Source organism: Varanus komodoensis, unplaced genomic scaffold (genome assembly GCF_004798865.1).
Source record: "Varanus komodoensis strain SLA01 unplaced genomic scaffold, ASM479886v1 scaffold11, whole genome shotgun sequence".
NCBI lineage: Eukaryota > Metazoa > Chordata > Lepidosauria > Squamata > Varanidae > Varanus > Varanus komodoensis.
The window spans coordinates 18,185,693-18,209,076 of record NW_025335317.1 but is presented as its reverse complement, the minus strand read 5'-3'; the positions used below and the strand labels follow the sequence as shown (position 1 = coordinate 18,209,076).

General features: G+C 47.5%; 1 protein-coding gene across 2 annotated transcripts in view; it reads left to right on the top strand.

Annotated features, from left to right (window-relative positions):
- Window positions 1-23,384, top strand: part of UNC5B (unc-5 netrin receptor B) — a 195,463-nt gene that overhangs the window by 140,111 nt on the left and 31,968 nt on the right. For both annotated transcript variants that reach the window (XM_044420501.1, XM_044420500.1), the window contains exons 3-6: window positions 6,949-7,092; window positions 11,887-11,990; window positions 18,619-18,799; window positions 20,934-21,101. In XM_044420501.1, coding sequence (XP_044276436.1) covers window positions 6,949-7,092; window positions 11,887-11,990; window positions 18,619-18,799; window positions 20,934-21,101 — 597 coding nt within the window. The remainder of the gene's footprint in view (window positions 1-6,948; window positions 7,093-11,886; window positions 11,991-18,618; window positions 18,800-20,933; window positions 21,102-23,384) is intronic.

Here is a 23,384-nt window from a genome sequence, read left to right as displayed (position 1 = left end):
CTTACAACAGCGCTGGTGGGTAGAGGGTAGAGCCCAGACCACCTACAAGCTTCCAGAACATATACAGAGTGTTTTATAGATTCTGAGTCACATGAGCCCAGCAGCTGGGCAGTAGATGAGGAAATGGCTGACACCTGTCCCTACTTCTGGTTTTGCTCCCAGCCAGAAGGTGCCAGGGAGTCTTGTCAGTTGCCCCTCGGGCCTGACGGTGCTGTTGTGTAATGCCAGGTCGGCCAATAACAAATCTGCCCTCATCCATGACTTGATTGTGGATGAGGGGGCCGACCTGGCCTGTATAACGGAGACCTGGGCGGGAGAGGGGGGGGATGTTGCCCTCTCTCAATTGTGCCCGCCCGGGTATATGGTCCAGCACTGTTCACGGCCGGAGGGGAGGGGAGGGGGGGTCGCTTTGGTTTACCGGGCCTCCATCACTCTCACGGGACTTCCTGTCCCTTCGAGACCAGGGCTGGAGTGTCTCTACTTGGTGTTGGGCGACCGAGACAGATTGGGGATTCTGTTGGTGTACCGTGCACCCTTCTGCCCAACAGTCTCCCTGCCTGAGCTGACGGAAACGGTCTCGGACCTGGTGTTGAGGACCCCCAGGATGCTGGTCCTGGGGGACTTCAATATCCATGCCGAGGCTAGTTTGACCGGGGCGGCTCAGGACTTCATGGCTTCCATGACGGCCATGGGGCTGTCTCAACATGTCACCGGCCCGACCCATGAACGTGGACACACTCTGGACCTGGTTTTCTCGACGGGGCAGGAAGAGGGTGGTCTGAGGGTGAGGAATTTATGCTTGACTCCCCTGTCATGGTCAGATCACTTCCTAGTGAGGTTTGTGCTCGAGAGCGACATCTCCCTCTGTAAGGGTGCAGACCCGATTGTGTGGGTCCGCCCCCGGAGCCGGATGGATCCGGAAGGATTCCTGAAGGCTCTGGGGGAGTTTCCGGCTGACAAGACGGGTGCTCCTGTCGAGGCTCTGGTTGAACTGTGGAATGGGGAGATGACCAGGGCTGTAGACACGATTGCTCCTAAGCGTCCTCTCCCACCGGGCAGAGCCCGCTCTTCCCCTTGGTACACTCCAGAATTGAGGGCAATGAAGCAGGTTGGGAGACGGCTAGAGCGTAGGTGGAGGAAATCACGTGATGAATCTGACCGAACACACTTAAGAGCCCACTATCGGGCCTATGCTGTGGCGGTGAGGGCGGCGAAAAAGAGACACTTCTCCGCTTCCATTGCCTCCTCACAATGCCGTCCGGCGGAGCTCTTTCGAGTGGTGCAAGGCCTGGTTCACCCAGGGCCAAAGGAAGAGCTGATTCCACCCTCAAAGGCCCGCTGTGACGACTTTGCCGAGCATTTTAGGGAGAAAATCGCTCAGATTCGTCACGAGCTGGATTCCACTATTGATTCAGAGGTTTTAAGGGAGACACCAACGCTGCCGTCTGGTCCAGAATTATTGGATGAATTTCAGTTATTGCGGCCCGATGATGTGGACAAGGTGCTTGGACGAGTACGTCCTACCACTTGCCTTCTGGACCCTTGCCCGTCTTGGTTAATAAAGGATTCCAAGCACGGGATTGGAACCTGGATCTTGGAAGTGGTTAACGCTTCTCTGAGGGAGGGTCGGGTGCCTGCCCCTTTAAAGGAGGCGGTAGTCCGACCGGTCCTGAAGAAGGCGTCACTGGATCCAGGGATGGCCGCTAACTATAGACCAGTGGCCAACATCCCGTTTCTGGGCAAGGTGTTAGAGCGAGTGGTGGCGGGACAACTCCAAGCACTCTTGGATGAAACTGATTATCTGGACCCATTTCAGTCCGGCTTCAGACCCGGGTACGGTACTGAATCTGCCTTGGTCGCCCTGTACGATGACCTGTGCAGGGAGAAGGACAGGGGGAGTGCGTCCCTGTTGGTTCTCCTGGACCTCTCAGCGGCTTTCGATACCATCGACCATGGTATCCTTCTGGATAGGCTGGCGGGATTGGGGGTCGGAGGCACCGCTTTGCGGTGGTTCCGCTCCTATCTCAACGACCGATTCCAGAAGGTGGTGTTGGGGGACTATGGCTCTGCGCCATGGCAGCTTTGCCATGGGGTACCGCAGGGTTCCATTTTGTCCCCTTTACTGTTCAATATCTACATGAAACCGCTGGGAGAGGTCATCAGGAGGTGTGGGCTGCGGACCCATCAGTATGCTGATGATACCCAGCTCTACCTCTCGTTTTCCACCAATCCAGGTGAGGCAGTGGCTGTGCTGAACCGGTGCCTGGCCGAGGTAATGGGCTGGATGAGGGCCAATAAACTGAAGCTCAATCCAGACAAGACGGAGGTCCTGTTGGTTGGCGGTTCGGGCTTCGGAGAAGGTGACCTGAACCTTGTCCTGAATGGGGTTGCACTCCCTCCTAGGGACAAGGTCCGCAGCTTGGGAGTGCTCCTCGACCCGGAGCTTTCACTTGAAGCTCAGGTGACAACAGCGGCGAGGAGCGCTTTCCTCCAGCTTCGGCTGATTCATCAGCTGCGCCCCTACCTGGAGTACGACTGCCTTGCAACAGTGACTCATGCGCTGGTGACTTCCCGTCTTGACTTCTGTAACGCGCTCTACGTGGGGCTACCCTTGAAGACGGTCCGGATACTTCAATTGGTTCAGAATAGAGCTGCCAGGCTGCTGACGGGGACTGGACGTTATGTTCACATGACGCCAGTTCTCCGTCAGCTTCACTGGCTCCCCATTGAAGTCCGGGCCCAATTCAAGGTGTTGGTAATGACCTATAAAGCCCTAAACGGCTTGGGTCCTGGTTACCTGAAGGAGCGCTTACATCCATATTTGCCCAGTCGCCCCCTGAGATCGGCGGGAGAGGCCCTTCTCCGGGAGCCCTCCGTGAGAGAAATTAGGAGGGTGGTTACTCGGAGAAGGGCTTTCTCAGCGGTGGCGCCTAAGTTATGGAATGCGCTCCCCAGAGAGGTCCGCCTGGCGCCGTCGTTATTTGTTTTTCGGCGCCAGGCTAAGACCTTTTTATTTAAGCAACATTTTAAATGCTAAATACAATTGAATTTTATCTGGCCAGGGCGGCTTATTTTATAATGTGAGTTTTAATCAAGATTATTTTATATGGATTTTAACTTGTTTTATCTATGTTGTAAGCCGCCCCGAGGCTTCGGCGAATGGGGCGGCATAAAAATGTTTTAATAAATAAATAAATAAAATAAATAAATAAATAAGGGAACACAGTCAGAAGAAGGCGAGAGGTCTGCAGAGGGGATTCAATACACTATCACTGATGACAGGAGAGTGATATAACCATCAGGAGTCATTGCCAGTCTTCCCTGTGAGTTTGGTCACACTAATTAGGGTGACTGCAATGCTGTTAACCTGGCAGCCTTATCAGCCCTTACTGATCCTCGAAAAAGAATAGCCCTGGCAGCTTCTCAGGGAGCTGTGAGTTCCCACTTCTTAAAGTAACAACAAATGCTAAACAAATGCTGACTTGGAATCCTGATGCTTTCTCAGAAAGGGGTGCCTGGTAGGCATGCCATGAGTGGAGCCGGCTGGAGCCAGGGGTCAGACTAGATGGCCTGGGAGGCACCTCTGACTCACTCTGTTTCTATGTTCTGCTTTTCTATGTATTTTTATAACGCAAAGGCAGGTACAAGCAACCTTTTTCTGCCAGGATTTATCTGAATTGTCCCAACACCTCCTTTTCATCCAAAGAGCTCACCAGAATTATACATGATCCTCCTTCCTCCCTCATCTTACCATCACAACAACCTTGCAAGTAATTTAAAACAAGATGTTGTGAGAGAGCCTAGGTCACCTAGGATTTTGCACCCAAGTGGGGGTTGGAACCCAGGTCTTGTGAGCCCTAGTCCTTATGTGCTTATGTGAGGTTTGGACTGAGTGCTGAGATATTTGCAATCATGCTTATGGACACAGCAAGGAATTAGTTCAGATTTGAAAAATAGCAGCCATTTGAAGGGCATGAAGCAAATGTGGTATTTACCTGCAGAACGAGTCAGTTCGGATCATTTAGAATTTGAGCAGAAGGCTCAGACTACAAAGAAGGAGACTTCTGAGGCCCATTCTTATTAATAAGTTGGCAGCTTCCCAGGCCCCATGGAAAGCAGTAGGAAATGCCAGCTATTAGTGGAGTCTTTTCCCTTGTCTGTCCCTACCTGCCATGTTAATTAAAGTAGCAACCATCTTTATGGAGGGCATAAACAGCCCCAAACCCAGGGCATTTCCTGAGCACCATCGTTAGCTACTGGATTCCGTGCATTCAGGTGCGGGTCTTTCCTTCTTTTATTTCAAAAATGAAATACAGTGGACATAAAGCAAAAGGCAAGAGGAACAGTTGCTTTTACTGCGGCTGAATCCACTCTACTCTTCATTTGTAGACAATTGGCAGTGAGGTTTTACTATATTGAGGTAGTAAGAGGAAAGCACATGCTTATGTGCTTCACTGAATGGCGGCTGTGAGTCTTAATGTGGCGGTGAAGCGATTAAGGTTGCACTAAAACAGAAGGAGTAATGGGGTAAGGCTTAGCCCGTAGTAATACAGCTTCTGAAAAACAGTTGAGCGTTGGTAATGGCCCTTTCAGAGTTATCACCCTTGGGTGCTTCTAGTGTTCCGCCAGCAATAGAAAGCTCATTTGATCAAAAGCAGCCTCTCTTGCCACTTGATGATTTCCCTCTTTAACGTTTTTAACTTTTTTCTTTTTTGCTCTGCCTGTTTATATTCAGTTCTTAATGGTATAAAAGTCTCACCTCCATCCATTTGTTACTTTCTTGCTGCAATTTCCTCCTGCCATTCGTACTTTAATAAATAAATAAATAAATAAATAAAAATATGGGAGGGCTAAGAGCACCCTATTTTGCTCCTGGGGGTCTGCCAGGAGATCCCATCTTTTGCCATGGCAAAAGGGCTCCAGTGTGGTTTAGGGTTATGCTAAGGCTGGGGTGACCCGGGTCTAGTCCCCACTTGGCCATTGGTGATTTCAGGCCAGTCACCGCGCTCGGCATGATCTACCTTACAGGTTGTTGTGAGGTGAAGAGAGGGAGGAGGCAGCTCATTTATGCCCCTTTGGACACCTTGCAGGAAAAGGTGAGATAGACATGCACAAATTTATCAATAACAATAAAAGGCCCTTCAAAACTGGGTTGGATTTTGTTTTCACACAAAATGGCACCACTTGGCCCAGAAGGATTTAATAGGTATTCTGGACCATTGAAAGAGGCAGTAATCTTCATGGTGTCTGGCTCTCCTGGACCGGATGGGCCTCCTGGCCATTTTGAAAGCACTGAGGGGCCGTGGCACAGTGGCTGAGCACCTGTGCTGTATGCAGAAGTTGGCAGGTTTCTCCAGGTGAGGCTGGGAAAGCCTCGCGCATGAAACCCTGGAGAGCCACAGTGTTGACAGTGCTGGACTTTCCTTGTAACAAAAATAGATTTATAAGAAGTCCTTTGTGAGCAGGGAGCCTCATGCCACCTGGGGATGATAGGAGTTGTATTTGTTCTTTGTCTCAATGCGTGTTAAGAGTATTTTTATACCTCTCCTTCAGCTGGTGACGCCAAGCAGGTATACAAAGTGTAGTAAAAAAGAGGTCCCAATAGAGCACACAGTACAAAGCAAAAGAGATGGGGAATACATAAAATGGGCAGCTCACTTAACCAGCTTAATGAACCAGTTTAAAATGCCCAGTCCAGCAGACTTGCTAGCCTGGTACCAGACAGAAAGTAATGTTGGTTCCAGCTGCATCTCCATAGGAAGGTTATTATGTAATCGGGGTGCTGCAGCAGAGAAGGCCTTCTTCCCAGTTGTCACAGATTATGTCCACGTAATGCTGGTTGCAAGCGGCAATTGGGCCAGTGTACAGGAGATGCCAGATGAAGTGTGTGGCCTCTTGGAAAGGCACGGGCATCGCCGCTGCTCACATCTGCTTTGTGCATTTGGGGAAATATCAAACAGGAGCAAACATGGGGAAAAGACATGCAGGAGTTGTTTGGTTGATGATCCATGGAATGCTTTCCTACCTGAACTGATTAAACTGCTCCTGTCTGGTTGGCCCCATTGTGATAGCTCAGAGACTTCACCTGATTTCAGACAGGAGCCTGCCCAGTCTGTCACCCTCTAGATGCATTGGCTACAGCCTTCATCATCAGCATCCAGCATGACCATAGACGGCACAGGATGGGGATGATAGGATTTATAGTCCAACACATCTGGAGGGTACCTGTTCGGGAAAAGCTGCCACAGATGCTGTGCTCCATAGTGCCTCGTTGTCCGTGTGCTTATTCAGCATTTTTCCTGCTGTCTCTCACTTATGCCCTACAAGTGCATTTCACTCTTCTGGGCAGGTGCTGTTTCAGTTCAGTCTTTATTGCAGTCAATAGACCATCCAGCTCACAAAATCAATGCAAGCATAAATAATATTTCTTGCCATCAAGAAAGCAGCTGATCATAAGAGATCGAGTAAGAATAGCCAAATACAAAAATTTAGTCACTCGCTCAGCAGTTGGCAGACCCAAGCTTTTGAGTAATAAAATTGTTAAAAATTCAGTGAAATGAAGAGGAAAGGACTGCATAAGAGGATTTAAAAGGTCATTTCTTGCCTCTTGATAAAACTACAAGACAATAAAACATGCAGCATCCACCCTCAATATTATTACACTGACAGCTTCTGTTGCAAGAGAGGGGTGGGTCGTGTCTATCATCTGAAAGTTCAGATGGAAGTGCACTGAATGTTTTGATCAAGAATGTTCTCCTACATTTAGGAATGATCAGCCAGTGCAAATAGGGCACCCCCTCTTTGGTAAAGGAGACTGCTAAGCCTATAGACTGGGGTGAGCATGGTCCCAAAGGACAGGTGTTTCATATACATGTACAACTCTCCCAGCTTCTCATCTTTTTGATTCCCATAACCATTTCCTCCTCCTCCTTTTTTTCCTGATTCCAGGGCTCCTTGTAAGAGAAGTCCAGATCGAAGTTTCTCGACAGCAGGTGGAGGAACTCTTTGGCTTAGAAGACTATTGGTGTCAGTGTGTGGCGTGGAGCTCAGCTGGGACCACCAAAAGTCGACGGGCTTATGTCCGAATAGCATGTAAGTCTTGGAAGCGTTTTCGCTCCTTGGGTTGGGCCTGGTGCTTAATGCATCCTGTGCACATCGCTGAGGTGCAACGTGGAGGTATACGGTGAGAGCTGTTTACGTTTGATCAAACACGTACCATTACACAGACGTATGGCCCATCGGTGTGTGAGAGAAGGCAAGAGATGCAGTAGCCCTGACTAAACGAAAGACTCTGATGTTAATTTTCCCTGGGCCCATCTTATGGGAAGCAAGCAAGCAAGCAAGCTGAAAGAGAAATTCCAGCTAGGCATCATTTATCAATGTGGTTTTATTATCTTAAGGATTTAAATGGCCTATAATTATCTCATTCCTTTGGTGAAAAAAGAGGTTCCCTGAGTGCAAGATCAGGAGAACTTCAAAATTTAGATCCTAACAATAGAGGGTGGTGACCAGAGATCATTGCTGGATTTTTGGGAGGTCCCTGTTAAATTGCCAGAGATCCATACTGGGAGGGCTTAGGGCAAAGAATAGGATTTTTTCCCCCATTGTGGACAGAGCCACGGCCAAAAGGGGGCTGGAGCTTCCTGTTTTGCCTTGTTGGTCTTGCTGCCCCCCTTTCTTTTCCACCCTCTTTCTCTTCCTCCGCCTCCATCTCAGTCCGGCAGCCACCCTCTTCTCCCTCTCCTCTTACCTGCCATTCCAGGACACACACTTCCTGGGTGCACACCTGGTCCCCTTGCCAGACCAGTGGGGTTTTTCTGTCCCCTGCGAGCTGAAAATGCACGCTGGAATATATCTGTCCTGCTGCAGCCACGTTTTGCATGGGAAAATTGATGAGCATGCTGTATTTTAGGGAAGCATGTACTCCGTGGCTTGTCTTCTCAATTAGGAACCTCAGATAAGCTTGTAAGGAAGCCCTGTGTTCCCTGGAGGACAAGTTGAAACGCCTGCTCTCGGCTTATGAGAAAAAGGGAAATAATATTTCATTTTCTGGGCTCTTTTAACTCCTCTCTGTGATTTCTAAAGCCGCCTCCAGCCTTATGCACACAGAAGCTTGGGACTTCAACTCCTAGTCGGTCTGACCAGCATGACTGATGGTCAGGAATGCTGGGAATTGTAGTCCAAAGGTTCTGGAAGGTTGGAGGGAAGGTGATGATGTCTGGGTAATTCATTTCATCCGTGCGCATGGGGGCATTTGATTTTGTCTGCCCGAAATGGTGTGGCATTGTACTGTCTCCCTGTCATGATGCGCACACACACAGCGTCCTCTTCCTTTCGAGTCGGTGTGGTTTACAAGTGCGAAGGTGCCGAATGCGGCGCGAGGTAATCTTGCTTTCTGCGTTGCTCTGGTGGGGATCCCCTTTCACAGCAGTGCTCTCATGGACTTCGACACCAGTGAACAAGGCATGAGCTGCAGGCACCATCTACATTTTGAGGGAGATATTTCAGTGGGGATCCTGCAGGGGATCAAATTAGTGTGGGGGCGCGTTGAAGATTATTTATTGGGTTTGCCTGCCTTTAACTAGTGCTGGTCACTCCATGCGTAGAATTTCTAAGCAGCCTGGAGATACATAATCCCTTGTGGGCTTTGCAGTAAAAGGGAACACCTTGAGCTGTACCTCTGGTTGTATGGAGCTTTCCCCTGGTTAATTAATGTTCTGTTAATTAAACAGATTGCTGTGGCACTTGAATGACAGGAAGTTCTTCCAAGATGAAATAGCCAAGAATCTGGCTGTCTTTTCGGTGTGGCTGGTCCACACAGGTCCAGGAAGAGATAACTGCAGATTACCTTTTTAATAATCCAGGACTTCTGTGGATGTCCTGACCTTGATCCTACATTTCAAAATGTGTCTGGGTGTGAAGGAGAAGATTTATGTCTGCATGGCTTGCTTCCCCTGGTCCACCAAAAAACAACTTTGTATATTTCCAAGGAATAGAAATACAGTTAAATATGGGTAATTATTGGTGGGTTCTTGCAATTCTAAAAGGGTTGAGCAATCTTAGCTAGGGAACCGTTGTAGATCGTGCTGTGATAAACTTGATCCTTGTAGATCCCATTTCATAAAACAAGATGGCAACTTATCCTGGTCATCATGATCCTCGAAAATAATGACTTTGGACAACATCTATTTTTATTTGGAACAATTTGTCCACGGTGTTTTGAGATCTACTAGGTGGATTCTAGTGCCACCTACTGGTTATTTGTTACTCAGGTGACTAGTTTTGTAAGGACTCATAGGATTTTTATGATATTGATGCAGCATTCAAGCATTAATAATAGGCACTTAATATTGCAAGCATTGCTCTGTCTTGGGTGACCACAGGTGATGGAATACTTATCCAATGCTGTGTACTGAATTCCGAGGGCACTGGGAAGGAGCCTGATATATGGGGAACTGTGAGCCAGTGTGGTGTAGTGGTTAAGAGCACGGGACTGAGACTCAGGCAATCTGCTCAGCCATGGAGCCAACTGGGTGGCATTGGGCCAGCCACAGACTCTCCGCCTTACCTACCTCACAGGGTTGTTGTTGTGAGGATAAGATTGAGAACAGGAAGAATGATGTAGCCCACTTTGCAGTCTTTAAAATTAAAAGGGCAGAATATAAATCTATAAATATCAACAACAACACAGAAACAGAGCGAGTCAGAAGGGGTCTCCCGGGCCATCTAGTCTGACCCCCGGCTCCAGCCGGCTCTGCTCATGACATGGGGAAGAGCTAGCTGGAAACAGAGGCATTTTCCCAGGGAGTGGAGTTAGCAGAGGCAAGAAAATTGGGCACAAGAAGCAGGGGCATTATGCTGGGCTCCAAGACCCGCTGCTCTCTCAACTGTCACACTTCTGGTTTCTGAATGCTCAGCAAACTCAGTCTGTTCACCCATGTGGTCTAGCAGCTTTCTCTAAGCAGCAGCCCTGAAAGTCAGACCTCCCCCCTGCAAGTGGAAGGGGCTCGCTCTCAAGCGACTGTGTTCTTCAGCATGAAATACGATCTGTGCCAAGCTCTCTCGCTGGCTCCTTTAGCTACCGGGATGGGAGCTGAGGACTTTTGAAACCCCTTATTGATGCATCACCTGAAATGGACAGTGTGGAAGTACAAAGCTTCTTTCTTCAATAAGTGTCTTTTCCCACAGATCCCTGCCTCCTCATTGCAGTGAGAAAAGGAAGCATTGTGGTGTGGCAGCCATGTGTGGTTCAGCTACAATGCTGTTTCAGGGTGAAGTGGTCCCTTCAGAAACATTGTTTCAGTAAAAGAACACTGAGGCGATTTCTAATCAGAATCACGGTCCCTTTATACTTGAATTCCTTGAATAAAAGCCTTTTCTAGTAGAGTGAGATGAAATGGCATTCAGAAAGCTGGAAACATTTAAGGACACACTTTATCCAGAAACAAATGATTGGATTGTTTTTGTGGTCTTTTTTGAATGTTTGTTGTTGAGCTTTGATTTCCTCCTGCTTTTTTCCTCCTGATATTGTTCCATCTAAATCCCGATGCAATAATCTTACGGAAGTGAACCATCTATATTAGCAAAGGAATATCATGTTTGGGGATCTCTTTGTGCAAAATGTGAATGGGAAAAAAATCTTTGTTCAGATTATTAGCAATCTATAGCCAGAAAATATAAATGTTGTAACCAGTAGAAATTGCACCAATTGAGCAAAGTTTTGCATTGGCTACCCTTGCTCTGTTCTGTATTCTTTTTCCCAGTTTGGCTTGTCACTGGGAAAGGCCTCGTTCTATGCAGGCTGTGGAAAAGCATCTCAACCACTGAAAAGCTTATTCAGCTTCACACTTTCCAGTACTCCTTCTCAATGTGGACTAGAAACTTGGTTTTTTTAAAGCAAACAAAAAGAGATGTTCATCAAAGATTGAATTTTGGGTTAAATACTTTATTCTGAATTTTGTGTCCTCACAGCACAGGGTGTGCCCTGTGCCTCAGGGCATACACACAGCCCTGATTATTTATTTATTTATTTATTTATTTATTTATTTATTTATTTATTTATTTATTTGGAACATTTATAAGTCGCCCCATTCGCAAAAGCCTCGGGGCGGCTTCCAAAACAAATAAAAACTATACAATTACATTAAAAATCAGGAGACATCCTGGCGCAAATATAAAATCAATAAATACACTTAGCAATTAAAATAACGTTTAAATAAAAAGGTCTTGGCCTGGTGCTGAAAAACAAATAACAACGACGCCAGGCGGACCTGATTAGGGTATAGACTGAGATGGAGGAAGTGAGCATAACAGAGATGCAGCATGAATGACTGCTCAGAAAGCGTTGGCTGTTGGCAGTACAGAAATTTAATAAGTAAAGAAATAAGTGTTGGCAGCGAGTGGCATGAACTCATTTCTTAATTTCCCTGTGGCTTCTGCTGGGGATTAATCCTAGACAGGATTATGGACTGAGGATAGTGTTAGTCTAACCTAGCAGTGAGCAACTGGTATGTTCCTGCTATCTTGTACTACAACTCACATGAGTCTCAGCCAGCAGAGCCAGTGATCACAGATTCCGAGAACTGTAGTCCAGTGCATCTGTGGAAGGCCAGGTTGCATGCCGCTGGTCTCACTTATTACAGCAATCCCCACGCATCCCCCTTCCCCAGTCCAGTGTTGTCCAGCTGTGCGGAACCACAACTCTCATCATCCCCAGCACAGCCACTGGTTTGTGTGAGAATTACCTGGCCCTCCTAGGCCAGCAGCTCAGCGATTGTTAAGATGCACCAAGCTTGTGATTGCTTCTCAGCTGGAGCATGGAAACAGGGAAGGACTGCAGGAACCTGGGTAGCTGATGCTTGCGCTTTGCTTGTTTCCCTTTCTTAGACCTACGGAAGAACTTTGACCAGGAGCCCCTTGGGAAAGAGGTGCCACTGGATCATGAAGTCCTTCTGCAGTGCCGTCCACCTGAGGGAGTGCCGACAGCTGAGGTAAGCCAGGCGGACTAGAGCAGTACCTTCTGGGAGGTGTCTGTGTAGCTGAAACTGTGACGATTCCTACAAGGCCACATTTTTTGTGATCAAGAGACTAATAGCTTTTAAAATACACATAAGACAAATTTCTAGATGCCCAGGGATGGGCTGTCCTTCATAGTGTGTGAGGGAGAGCATTTTATACCCGTTTTACATTTCCCTCTGTCTGTACATTTGAATATCAAGAAAACAAAAATCATGTCCGTGGAAGAATTACAGGACTTCTCTGTTAATACTGAAGAAGTTGAAATTGTGAAAGATTTCATATTCCTCGGCTCAGTCATCAATTCACGGGGAGACTACAGCTAAGAAATTTGAAGACGACTGGGCATTAGAATGGTGGCAATGATGGAACTAGAAAAGATCATCAAGTGTTAGGTAGGGCATTTTACTGGAGACCAAGGTCATCCAAACTATTGTATTCTCAACCATCATGTGGGGATATGAAAGATTGACAATGAAGAAAACTGACAGGAAGAAAATTGATGTGTTCAAAACATGGTGCTGGAGGAGAGAGCTTTTGATATCCTGGTCTGACAGAAAGACAAGCAAGCAGGTCCCAGATCACATCAAGCCAGCGCTTTCCCTGGAAGCAAACATGGCAAAACCGAGGCTGTCATAGTTTGGACACATCATGAGAAGCGTGGAGAAGACAAGCACGTTAGGGAAAGGTGAAGGCAAAAGCCAGAAGGGAAGACCAAATATGGGATGGACTGACTCCATTAAATGAAGCCACAGCCTTGAACTTGGAAGAGCTGAACAGACCTGTCATGGACCGGACATTTTGGAGGGCTGTCGTGGGGTTCCCACAGGTGAAAAACAACTTCTCACTGAAAAGCAATACAGTTGAACGGTTTTCTGCTGGTTTAGCTCAGCCATCCCCGACCTGGTATTGTCCAGCTCTGTCGGACCTCAGATCCCAGCAAACTCCAGCTGTAGCTGCAAGTGGATGAGCTACGTGGGCAAGTTTACTCGAAAACAAGCCCTCTGAGCTCAGTGACGCTTGTTCCCTCGTACACATGCAGACTGCCACACTGCCTGCAATGTGCGTCCAGTTTATTTTCTTAAGCTTGTGAGCTACTCTTGCCGCTGGGTGGAATCTTGCCTCCCCCGTGTGCTCCGACCCCTCGGCTAGGATTTATTTGTGCCCCCTGCATTTCTGGGCTCCCGCGGGCCTTGCTTTTTCTGTTCCTGCTCTTTCTGACAGTTTATCATGCTATGCAAAGGCCAGACAGCTCTCGTTCCTTTCAGATTTGTTTCCCAGTTTCAAGCCACCTACAAGCTGTAATGATACACCTGTCCTTCTTGTGGAGAAGAAGCCTGGCAGAGGGTTTTTTGCTCTGTTCCGTGAAGCCAGGGCCTGCCACTCACTGCTTTTTATCAGTGCCTTGGAGGGGAGGTTGCGGCAGCAGAAAGCCGAACTCTTCAACAAGTTTTGACCAGACAATGCTTTTTGAAGTAGTCACCTGAGACTGGCACCGTGTCCCCGCAAAATAAGTGGCGCTTGCCAGATGCAACGACACGCAGCCAGGATTGCTGCGAAATATATGTGGAAGAATGCATTTTCCTGGGCGTTGTGTGATGCCTCTTGTGCCCATTAGGAAAAAACGGCTGTGCATGCATAAAGCCACAGAAAACTTTTCTTGGCCTCTGATTTTACAGTCCCACATTCAGGCTGGATCATAGTAGAGCTGGAAAGCAACCAGATCCATCTTACTCGCCCGCCTTCTACTGCAAATTGAAACCTCAGCACCCCTTCTACTTAATTAAGATATGCAATCAGAGCACAGTCTTCAACATGAACAAAGAACACGGACTGCCAGTCTTTGGACAGGCCAAAGGAGTCTGACACACCATTACAGTTCAGGCATCCAGCAGCAGTATAAGTCTGCAGGGAGTGTCAAACCACAGCTGGGGTGAACTGTGTTAGAATCCTTAATTGATGCCTCTCACTGCATGTCCTTGGGCCAGTGGCTTTCGGACTGGGTTCACCCAGTAACCCATCATGGGTGAAAAGCCATGGTGGGTAGTTGTGCCATGCAAACCTGAGCCGTTTCCCACGTGGCGGTCTTTGCATGACACTCTTGCCAGCTTCCCTTAGCAGCAAGCTTGCCTTGACCACGCTTCCCACTGTGAATCCGTGACCTTTTGCGCTTGCTGTCATTCCTCTGCCCCCAGAATTTTGCTTTTTTCAGAGATCACTTTTCACCACTGTGAGTTTGACAGCTAGCGAAAGCCTCTTCACGGTGGCCAAAGGGCACTTTCAAGGGGCTGTTACTGGTTCGTCGCTTCTAATAATTTGAAAAATTATTTCTAGCAGGACTTGCACAATTGTAAATTTCTGTGAGTCCAAACTGGCATGCCGCTCCTGCGGGTAGGTGTCTGCTGTCGAAGTGAAGCAGACAATTCTCATGGGCATGGCGCCAGAGAAACTGCCAAGAGTTTTTTCCCCTCTGCTTCCTCTTGACAGCTGTTAAATGACAAGTTGACAAGAGAAAACAAAGCTGTGAGGTATGGCTGCTCATGAGGAGAGAGTGGGCATTCTTGGTGTGATTTTCAACCTGGATCTGTTTTGGTTCCTCTCACTTTTCCACCCTTTCCTGAAACTCCAGGTTCTTGGGAAAGTGGAAACCACCCACTTTTACGGGAGTATGGAGATTTGACAGCTAGCTGTCAAAACGCTGCTTCCTTTTTAAAGCATTTGCTTAACAGGGCTTCCCATGTTCTTTTTCTGCATAAGGATATGTGCATTCCACTCCCAATGATGGGAGATGCAATGGAACACATCTGGAGAGTGCCAGTTGGGGAAAGATGGGTTAGACTTTTGCTCTTTCTTCAGTAGGGCTGCTGCCCTCTCATGAAAGTTACTTTTCCTTCCCTAGAATTCCTCTTCCTGAAACCTCTTGAAATATTTTGTCCCCTGCCTTTAAAAAAAAAATCAGCCATGCAGATTCGTTTTATGGATCTTAGTGGCTGCAATATCTGATTCCCCCTAAATTTGCTGGCAGTTGGTAACCAGAAACTTCCTGCCTTCCTCCCACAGCTGGACACATCTGTGCCTTCCCCAAAGGCTCATCATGAAGGTGAATAATTGTAGGCAAGGATGCAATTTTTTCCCATTGCAGCCCATTAATAAATCACAGGGCACTAGTGTTTCTCCTGAAATATCTGCCCAGCCGCCTACTCCCTCTTATGCACGCCTCTCAGCCGTGTGCTCATCTGCCCCATTGTTCTAGGCCAGCGCTGTAAAAGTTCCAACTGTGAGTGTTGGCACTTCAGCAGACGGCCATTTTATAGTCAGAAAATGAGCACATGAGGTAAATGAGTCACCCCTTGAAGATGGATTGGGACCCTGATGGATTACCCCACGCTGAGGCCGTCTGCTTTCATTATTCAGCAGAAGTGTTTATTTTAAGCAGCGGATCTGTTATTCTGACACCTAATAACATACTTAACCTCAACACCTGTTCAGCCCAGCCTTCCCTCCCTCCCTCCCTCCCTCCCACATGTGCTGATCAGCCATTAACCCCTGACAGAAAGTAGCAAAGCAACTACAGAATGGATGGCTTTCTAGGGAAGAAGAGAGACTGCTGCTGGGACTTGGAAATGCCAACATCTGTAGGGTTTTTTCCTGAATTGGCCATCTCTGCACAAGGCCTCCCCCATCACTCCCTTTGGCACCTTGTGATCTCTTTGTAAACAACCGATGGGATCTAATGGCTGGATCTTGGCTTGGACTTAAGAAACTCCAGTACAGAATCTTCTGTGAAGCTCAGAGGATGTTGCAGGCATGAGGCAGGGTTGCTCTGCTGCTTCTGGCAGCCACTATGGGATGTAAGCAAAGGCAGTGCAGTGTAATGGTTAGAGCGTTGGACAGGTACTCAAGAGATTCTGGTTCTAGTCCCCATTAGGGCATGAAGCCCATTAGATGACCTTAGGTCAGTCACTATTTATTTTATTTTATTTTATTTATTTAGCAAGCTTGTATGCTGCCCCATTTGCCGAAGCCTTGGGGCGGCTCACAACAATAAATAAATACACATTAAACATATAAAACAATATAATTGGAGACATCCTGGCCAAAGATATAAAATCAATAAATAATGTTAACAATTAAAATGACGTTTAAATAAAAAGGTCTTGGCCTGGCGCCGAAAAGCAAATAACGACGGCGCCAGGCGAACCTCTCTGGGGAGCGCATTCCATAGGTCTCAAGCTAAGAGTCACAGGGTTATCAGGGTTCCAGATAAAATGGAAAGGAAAAAGTGGATTGTGTAAGCTGTCTTGGGTTCTTTGCAAGAAGAAAAAAGTGGGATATAAATATAATAAGTTATCATTATTAACATTTCTATGCCACCTGTAGCCGAAGCTGCCTGGGCAGTTTATAAGAATCATCACAGAATCATACACTCAAGCCATCCATCCAGATGCAAACCAGACCTGACCCTGCTTAGCTTCCAAGATTAGGCAGGATCAGGCACTTCAGGCTATAGGGAAGCTATCAATTAAATCAGTTGATACATGTCTGGACAGGCAAGCTGGGGCCCTCCAGATGTTTTGGGATGCAACAGGCACATGCCGTATCCAGCATGGAAAATGAACGGGGACTGTAGGAGTTGCAGTCCAAAACACAGATTGCCTACCCCAGTCTACTGGCAGGCTGTCCAAAATCTGCTGTCCCTGCAAGAGGAGTGCAGCATTCTTTCAAAGAGCAAGGCGATGGTCAAGAAAGACACCTCTGCACTGGCACCATGTACTCAGTCAACCTGGAGCAATTAATGCAGGTCCCATTTCCTGCCGATACCATGATAACCGGACGGCTACAAGTGGCTGTCATGGCAGTGCCAGGTAATGGCACCTCCAACAAGGCATTGTGTTCCATGGAGAAGTTACCAAGCAGTCGAAACTATCTGTGTTTTGCATAATCCAGGCTTGGTTCTGATGGTACCAGTGCTGAAGAAAAGCATGAGTGGTGTGAGTACTTTGACTTGTAGAACGACGGTAAAAGCGTACACGGCCCACTGACACCCCCAACGAGGTTTGGCAGTCTACCGAAAGAACACCACCAGCAAGCCGATGGCTCGCCTGCAACAGAAGGGTGGGTGTGCAGATGCAGCCACGATCAGCCTCGGAGGCACGAGGGACACGTGCAATGCATTTCCTGAGCCATGGCTGCCCATCAGTGTTGCTGGCAAAGCCAACGAATGCCTCCCCAGGCTTCCCCAGGCGTCTCCAGGCACTGGCAGGTGGGCGGCTGGTCTACACATGAGAGAGGATGGGGTTTACCTCTTCGAGCTGTGCGTGCTGTTTTTTGAATGCTTTCCCATGGTAGACGGGCCAATTAAAACAAAAGGAACGCAAGGGCACGAGGGAGAAGGGTTCTGGCCAAGTCCAGTCCGCACTGGCCAGTCCTCTTCTGCTTGCACGGCAGTCTTTGTCCCCCAAGGATTAACCAATGGCATCTGTCACATGTTCATCAAGTGTGAGGCTGTTTCACTGGGGACCAAAGCCAAGAGTGTTCACATTCCTGTATTCCTGATTACGGGTGCGTCGGTGTGGGTGTGAGTGTGAAAGCTGCTCAGTGAAGAAAACTGATGGTAGAAAAGTGATGTGCTCAAAAAGAAACTGGAGTGGGATTGTGTAAACTGGTGTCCTGCAACCGCAGGGGGTTGGACTCAATGGCCTTCTTGGCCCCTTCCAACCGTAAAAGTCTACGCTAGTCTTTGGTTCTTATCCATTCCACCACCACCAAGCATGTGGACAGAGCAGGCCTAAAGCTGGCCTTTGAACATTACACCCTTTTGCCTTAGCTTCCTTCACAGGGTTGTTAAGTGCATAAAAGATAAAGAAGAAGCCAGGGCAGGAGATAAATGCAGCCAATAAATTGATTCTGTGATGTTCCTGGATGTCTTACTTTGCTCACAGGCAGTGAACCAGGCCATTCCCGATCCAGCTGGTATACCAGATGGAAACAAAATTAAAAATAGAAAGGTAATATGTAAGGAAATCTGTTCTTTCTTGAACAATGAGGAAAACCCAGATGTGTTATTGTGTGAGGGCCTCCCAGGATGACAGTTGGACAACTTTTTAAATGATAAAATATGCTGGATGTTAGAACTTTTGCAATACTTTGGAATACTGTTTATAATAGATCATAAATAAGGCAGGTTTGTATCTATTGCACAATTACCTCCGTGTAGGAAACTGTCAATCAGCATGAAATGAGTTGTTGTGTGCCTACTGCGCTACACCTACATGCCGATTGATCCAGTCCCAGCGTGCGTCTATATGGCAAAATGGGCATATCTTGGCTTCAGAGGATGGACGATCATGGTTTCCTGGGGGAGTCTGTCACTTTTTCATAAACAGATCCACCATGGCAGCTGCTTGTGGAGTGGAGATCACCTGCTTTGTTTATGAGGAGCATGTGCGCGCACACACGCACGCACGCACAGAGATGATACTCCTTTTTTCTGTTTCTGAGGGCAGTTGTTCGCCACAGCTCTGCTTCTTCCCTGTCCCGACTCTTCTCCCTAAGCTTCCGTGTTTGACCGCTTTCCTCCTTCCCCTCTATTTCTCCCGCTAGGTGGAGTGGCTGAAGAATGAGGATGTGATCGACCCTTCCCGGGACACCAACTTCCTGATCACCATCGACCACAACCTCATCATCAAGCAGGCGAGGCTCTCCGACACCGCCAACTACACCTGTGTGGCCAAGAACATCGTCGCCAAACGGCGGAGCACCACTGCCACAGTCATTGTCTATGGTACAGACTTCTCATTGCAGGAATTTGAGGGCTTATCAAAAGTTCGTGTTCACGGGAAAAGACAAGGAAACGTGGTTTGCGACAGCGTGTTGTTTTTAAAAGATGCTTAAGTAGTTTGTCAATACTTTACGTACTGTGGAAGACAGCCATTCTAAATGCAAATAACCTGACCCTAAGCATGTGTTTCCAGAAGTAAATCCCACTGTTCCATGAGAAATGCTACAAAGTAAGTGTGCACACAATTACAGGTTCAGAGCCCCTACCAATGTGGTTCTATCCTTTGATAAGCCAGTGGATTTCCTTTTTATTCTTTTTGTAAAATGTTACATTGCTAGACCACCTAATCGCTCAATCACTCTGGGCAGTTCACGAAATCAGATGCAACTATTTTCTATTTACCCGAATTGTTACGAATTTTCTATTTGCCTGAGACACGTTCACATTCCTTGCTTGGATTTGAGGAACACACAGCACTGAGGTTCTCCTCCTGAGAAGAAGGAGGTTATCTCTGGGGAAGCTTGCAAAGATTCAGTGAGTATCACATGCAAAGGGCATTTTCCCAGTTCCATCATGTGGACCCCAGTTGGCCGAGCCCAGTGACTGCCATTTTCTTCAAGACTAGACCAGGGCCAATTTAGAGAGTCAGTGAGGAGGAGGTTCTCACTGGGTGCTCCTACCTTCCCGCTTACCTGCCTTGATTGCCTGTGTAACTACTTTTCTCCTGGACTGGCAGTATAGGACCTTGGGGCATCCTCAGTCTAGGTCACATCATTTGGTCCAACTAGCTCAATATAGTTGACACTGACTGGCAGCAGCTCTTTGGGCTTTCAGAGAGGATCTTTTCCCAACCTTACCTAAAGATGTTGGGCACTGAACCTGGGACCGTTGCCCTAGGAAGCAGGTGCTCTCTTCCCGGGCCCTTCCCTCATCCATATCTGGAGCCCACTTCCTCCACACAAGATTTCAGTTTCTTTTGCAACTGCAAATTCCCATTTTGCTTTCCATGACCGCATTTAGGAAACCAGAGGTTTTTAAAGTTTTTCTGCATTGCAAGAAAATGGCTTGAGGTCAGTTCTTCTGTGCAGCTGCCCACAAATGCAGTGGCTGCTCACCTGGATCATGTGGAATCGGGGATCAGCGTTCACCAAGAACGGGCAGCGCTGCTGTGACCGGCTCAGTGTGCACAACATGGTGCCTGAGAGGTTCCTTTAAAAGTCTGGGTTACTCTGAGCTAGCCGGCATATGAGTGTACGTGACTCAGCACCACTGCCTGACTTCTCCCAGTAGGAGTGGCTGAGCTGTTGCAAACTGCCCAGAAAGCTCCAGCTGTTGGGCAGCATGGACATCAATATAACCCAGGGACTCTCTGCCCTGACTTTGATCGGTATGAAACGCCAAACCGGAAACTGTCACTGGTCTGTCGCTGGGTTTGCGCCTGAGTCCCGGCTCTAGCTTGTAGTCAACATGGGTGGTAGCGCTGTGGCTACATAAGTCTTGGTACATTTTATTTTTTTATTTTTATTTTTGATTTATATCCTGCCTTTTTCCTGCAAAGGGCTCAAGGCAGCTTACATCTCCTCCTCCATCTTATCCCCACAACAACAACCCTGTGAGGTGGGTTGGGCTGAGAGTCTGTGACTGGCCCAAAGTCACCCAGTTGGCTCCACGGCTGAGCGGGGACTAGAATCCAGATCATCTGAGTCCCAGTCCCATGCTATTAACCACTACACCACACTGGCTCTCAGCATTCCTGTCTGAGGAAAGGCAAGCCAGTGCGAATGGTGGCATCATGCTAACCAAGCTGGGGCCAAGCGTTCCTAGCTTGCTTTGCCCCTCCCACTAGCAGGAAGAGGCAAGCGGGAGCCACTGAGCCTTATGCGCTAGAAGGCAGGCTTGGCCCCGCCTCTCACAATTAACGTGCCATTGGCGCGCTCATTTTGAAAAGCTTCTGCAGGTGCCACATGAAGCCGGTGGAGTTTAGAAACATGTTCCATAGAAGCAGCTGTAACAGAAGAAGCAACGGTGAAGGGAGAAGGCGATCGAAAAGGCTAAATTGCTAGTGTTACTACTCAGCTGCCTTACCTTGGCTTTTAGGATTAAAAAGGCTTGTTTCCATCTCTTTCCTGGCTCAAAGTGAATGGTGGCTGGTCTACCTGGTCAGAGTGGTCCCCGTGCAGCAACCGCTGTGGCCGTGGGTGGCAGAAACGCACCCGGACCTGCACCAACCCAGCGCCTCTCAATGGTGGTTCCGTCTGTGATGGGCAATCCTTCCAAAAGCTTGCCTGTACCACAATGTGCCCAGGTAAGTACAGCTCAGGTGGGCGTTCCTTTCCAAGTCCCTTACCTGGCTGCTGCACCAGCTTCTTCCACGCAAGGCGGTTTCTGGCAGTGGGGATTTTCTGGAGTGGAATTCCAAGAGAGAATTGTGAGAGACAGGTGGGGTCTCCAAATCGAATGAGCTAGAATATCTTTGCTCAGCTTCCGAGCCTTCGGTCAGAATATTCCATTTATTCCCCCCTCCCCCTCAACCCTGCTCTTCTCTCTCTTCCCTCTTCTCTTTTTTTATCACTTGATGAGTCAGTCAAACAGCCTTCCATGCTCAATGAACGTTCTTTCATAGATAAAAGGGAAAAAACAAAGAAAAAGTAACATGCAAAAGAAAGAAAAGCTATTAAGGGACCTTACACAAAAATTACTTATTGTGATAAGTGCAGGAAATTACACAAAAAGTCAATAATTATTATTACTACTATCAATTTTATAACTACAATTTTGACTTAATAATACTTGGTTATTACAAGAAAAAGCTTTAATGTAGGCATCAAGTAAATAATAATTCACCTTATAATAATAATTCACCACAAACCCATCAGCAATTAATAGTTGATTTTCCCTTTTTCTAAAATAATAACCCAATTATATTAATTTGATCACTGTATATATAATACTTAATAGTAACACTCTCAGTTGCTAAATAGATAATATATAATAGGCTTTCCATTTAACATAAAATTCTTTAACCAGTCTTCTATATATAGCTGCTTAGTACACGTATCAGCTAGGCCATAAATTTGGTTTTTTTCTCTGATCCCAGTGAATATATTCAGTCCTCACTGGGCTGTTTATTTGCAGAAGGTCTCTCTGTTGGGTGTGTTTCCTCTAAATATTTTTGTTATTCCTGCAAGCTCTGGGATTCCCCCAGACATGCCAAAATGTCCCAGTTGTGTGTGAATGGCACTATTTTGGTTGCATATGCATCAGCACTCATGCCTGTACGTCCAAAATAGAAGGAATAACAGTAGATAAGCGTTCCTGAAAAAGCCTTCTTCCTAACTGGTGGAGTAAGAATAGCTCTGATACAAACTGGGAATTTACACTCTCAGTACTAATATGGAAAGTCATTCTGTTTCCATGCCCTGGGCTTGGGTTTGCCATCCAAGGATTCCATTAGATGTGGATTTCTCAGAACCAGCGCCGATTCTTCCCGGAGAGAGAGAACGAGAGGCTGTCCCAAGATCAGGGTAGAGAATGTGCCTAACAGATGTTAGGCTGCACCTTACCACTGGCTATGCTGGTTGAGGTTGATGGGAGTTGTAGTTCCACAATATCCGGAAGGCCACAAATTGCCCAATATTGTTTTCATTGATGCAGGATTCAATGTATATCCTACTTTTATATATACTCAAAGTGGCCCAAAACTCATACAGTAAAACAATATTAACAATAGTCAATCAAGACAATTAAAAATAGAACAAAACACAGAATCATAGAATGGAAGAGTTAGAAGGGGCCATGAAGGCCATCAGGTCCACCCCCCTGCAGGAAACCAATTCACACCATCCCACTCAGAGGGCTGCTCAGGTTCTTCTTGAATGTCTCCAGTGTGGGAGAGACCACCACCTCCCCAGGCAGCTGGTCCACTGCTGTATTGCTCTGGCATACCGTTAGCCATCCTTGACACACAACTAGAAAACAGCAGTGTCAGAAGACAACCACCTTAAGCAGCAGATCCCTGAGTCAACAGAATCTTGGATGGATAAATGTTTGATCACTGCCTACGCACAGGCCAGAAGGGGCTCTGAAAGGTGGTCTCTAGCAAAAATGCCCTGCCTCTTATACCTACTTGCTGCACGTGCGGCGATGATGGGAGAACCAGCTGGTCTGCAAGGGCCTGAGTAGATTCACAGGGCAGAAGGCAGTTCATAGATGCCTCTTTCCTTCTCTTGCTGTCTCTCTTTCTTATATTTTTGGCATTTGTGGTCTGGGGGAAATCCGTCTACCCCTTTGCCCCTCAAAGCAATCCCTCTCTCCTTTTCTGCTTGGCCAATGGGAGCGCTACTCTTTATTTTTGGGAACTGCTCCCTTCCCTAGGCACGTGCTTGGGAGACCTTGATGCCTGCCCCCTTCTGCCTGACAGTGACATCCTGCCGTTCGGTTAAGCTCAGAGGGGCCTGCCATTTATTGAGCAGAGGCAGCCCCACCCCTGCGGGTCCTTTCAGCAGTTAGCACGCCAGTTCTGCAACAGATCCTTGTCCTCCCCCTCAGCCCCCCACTTATGTCTCTGGCTGGCCTCCTCTCATTGTGC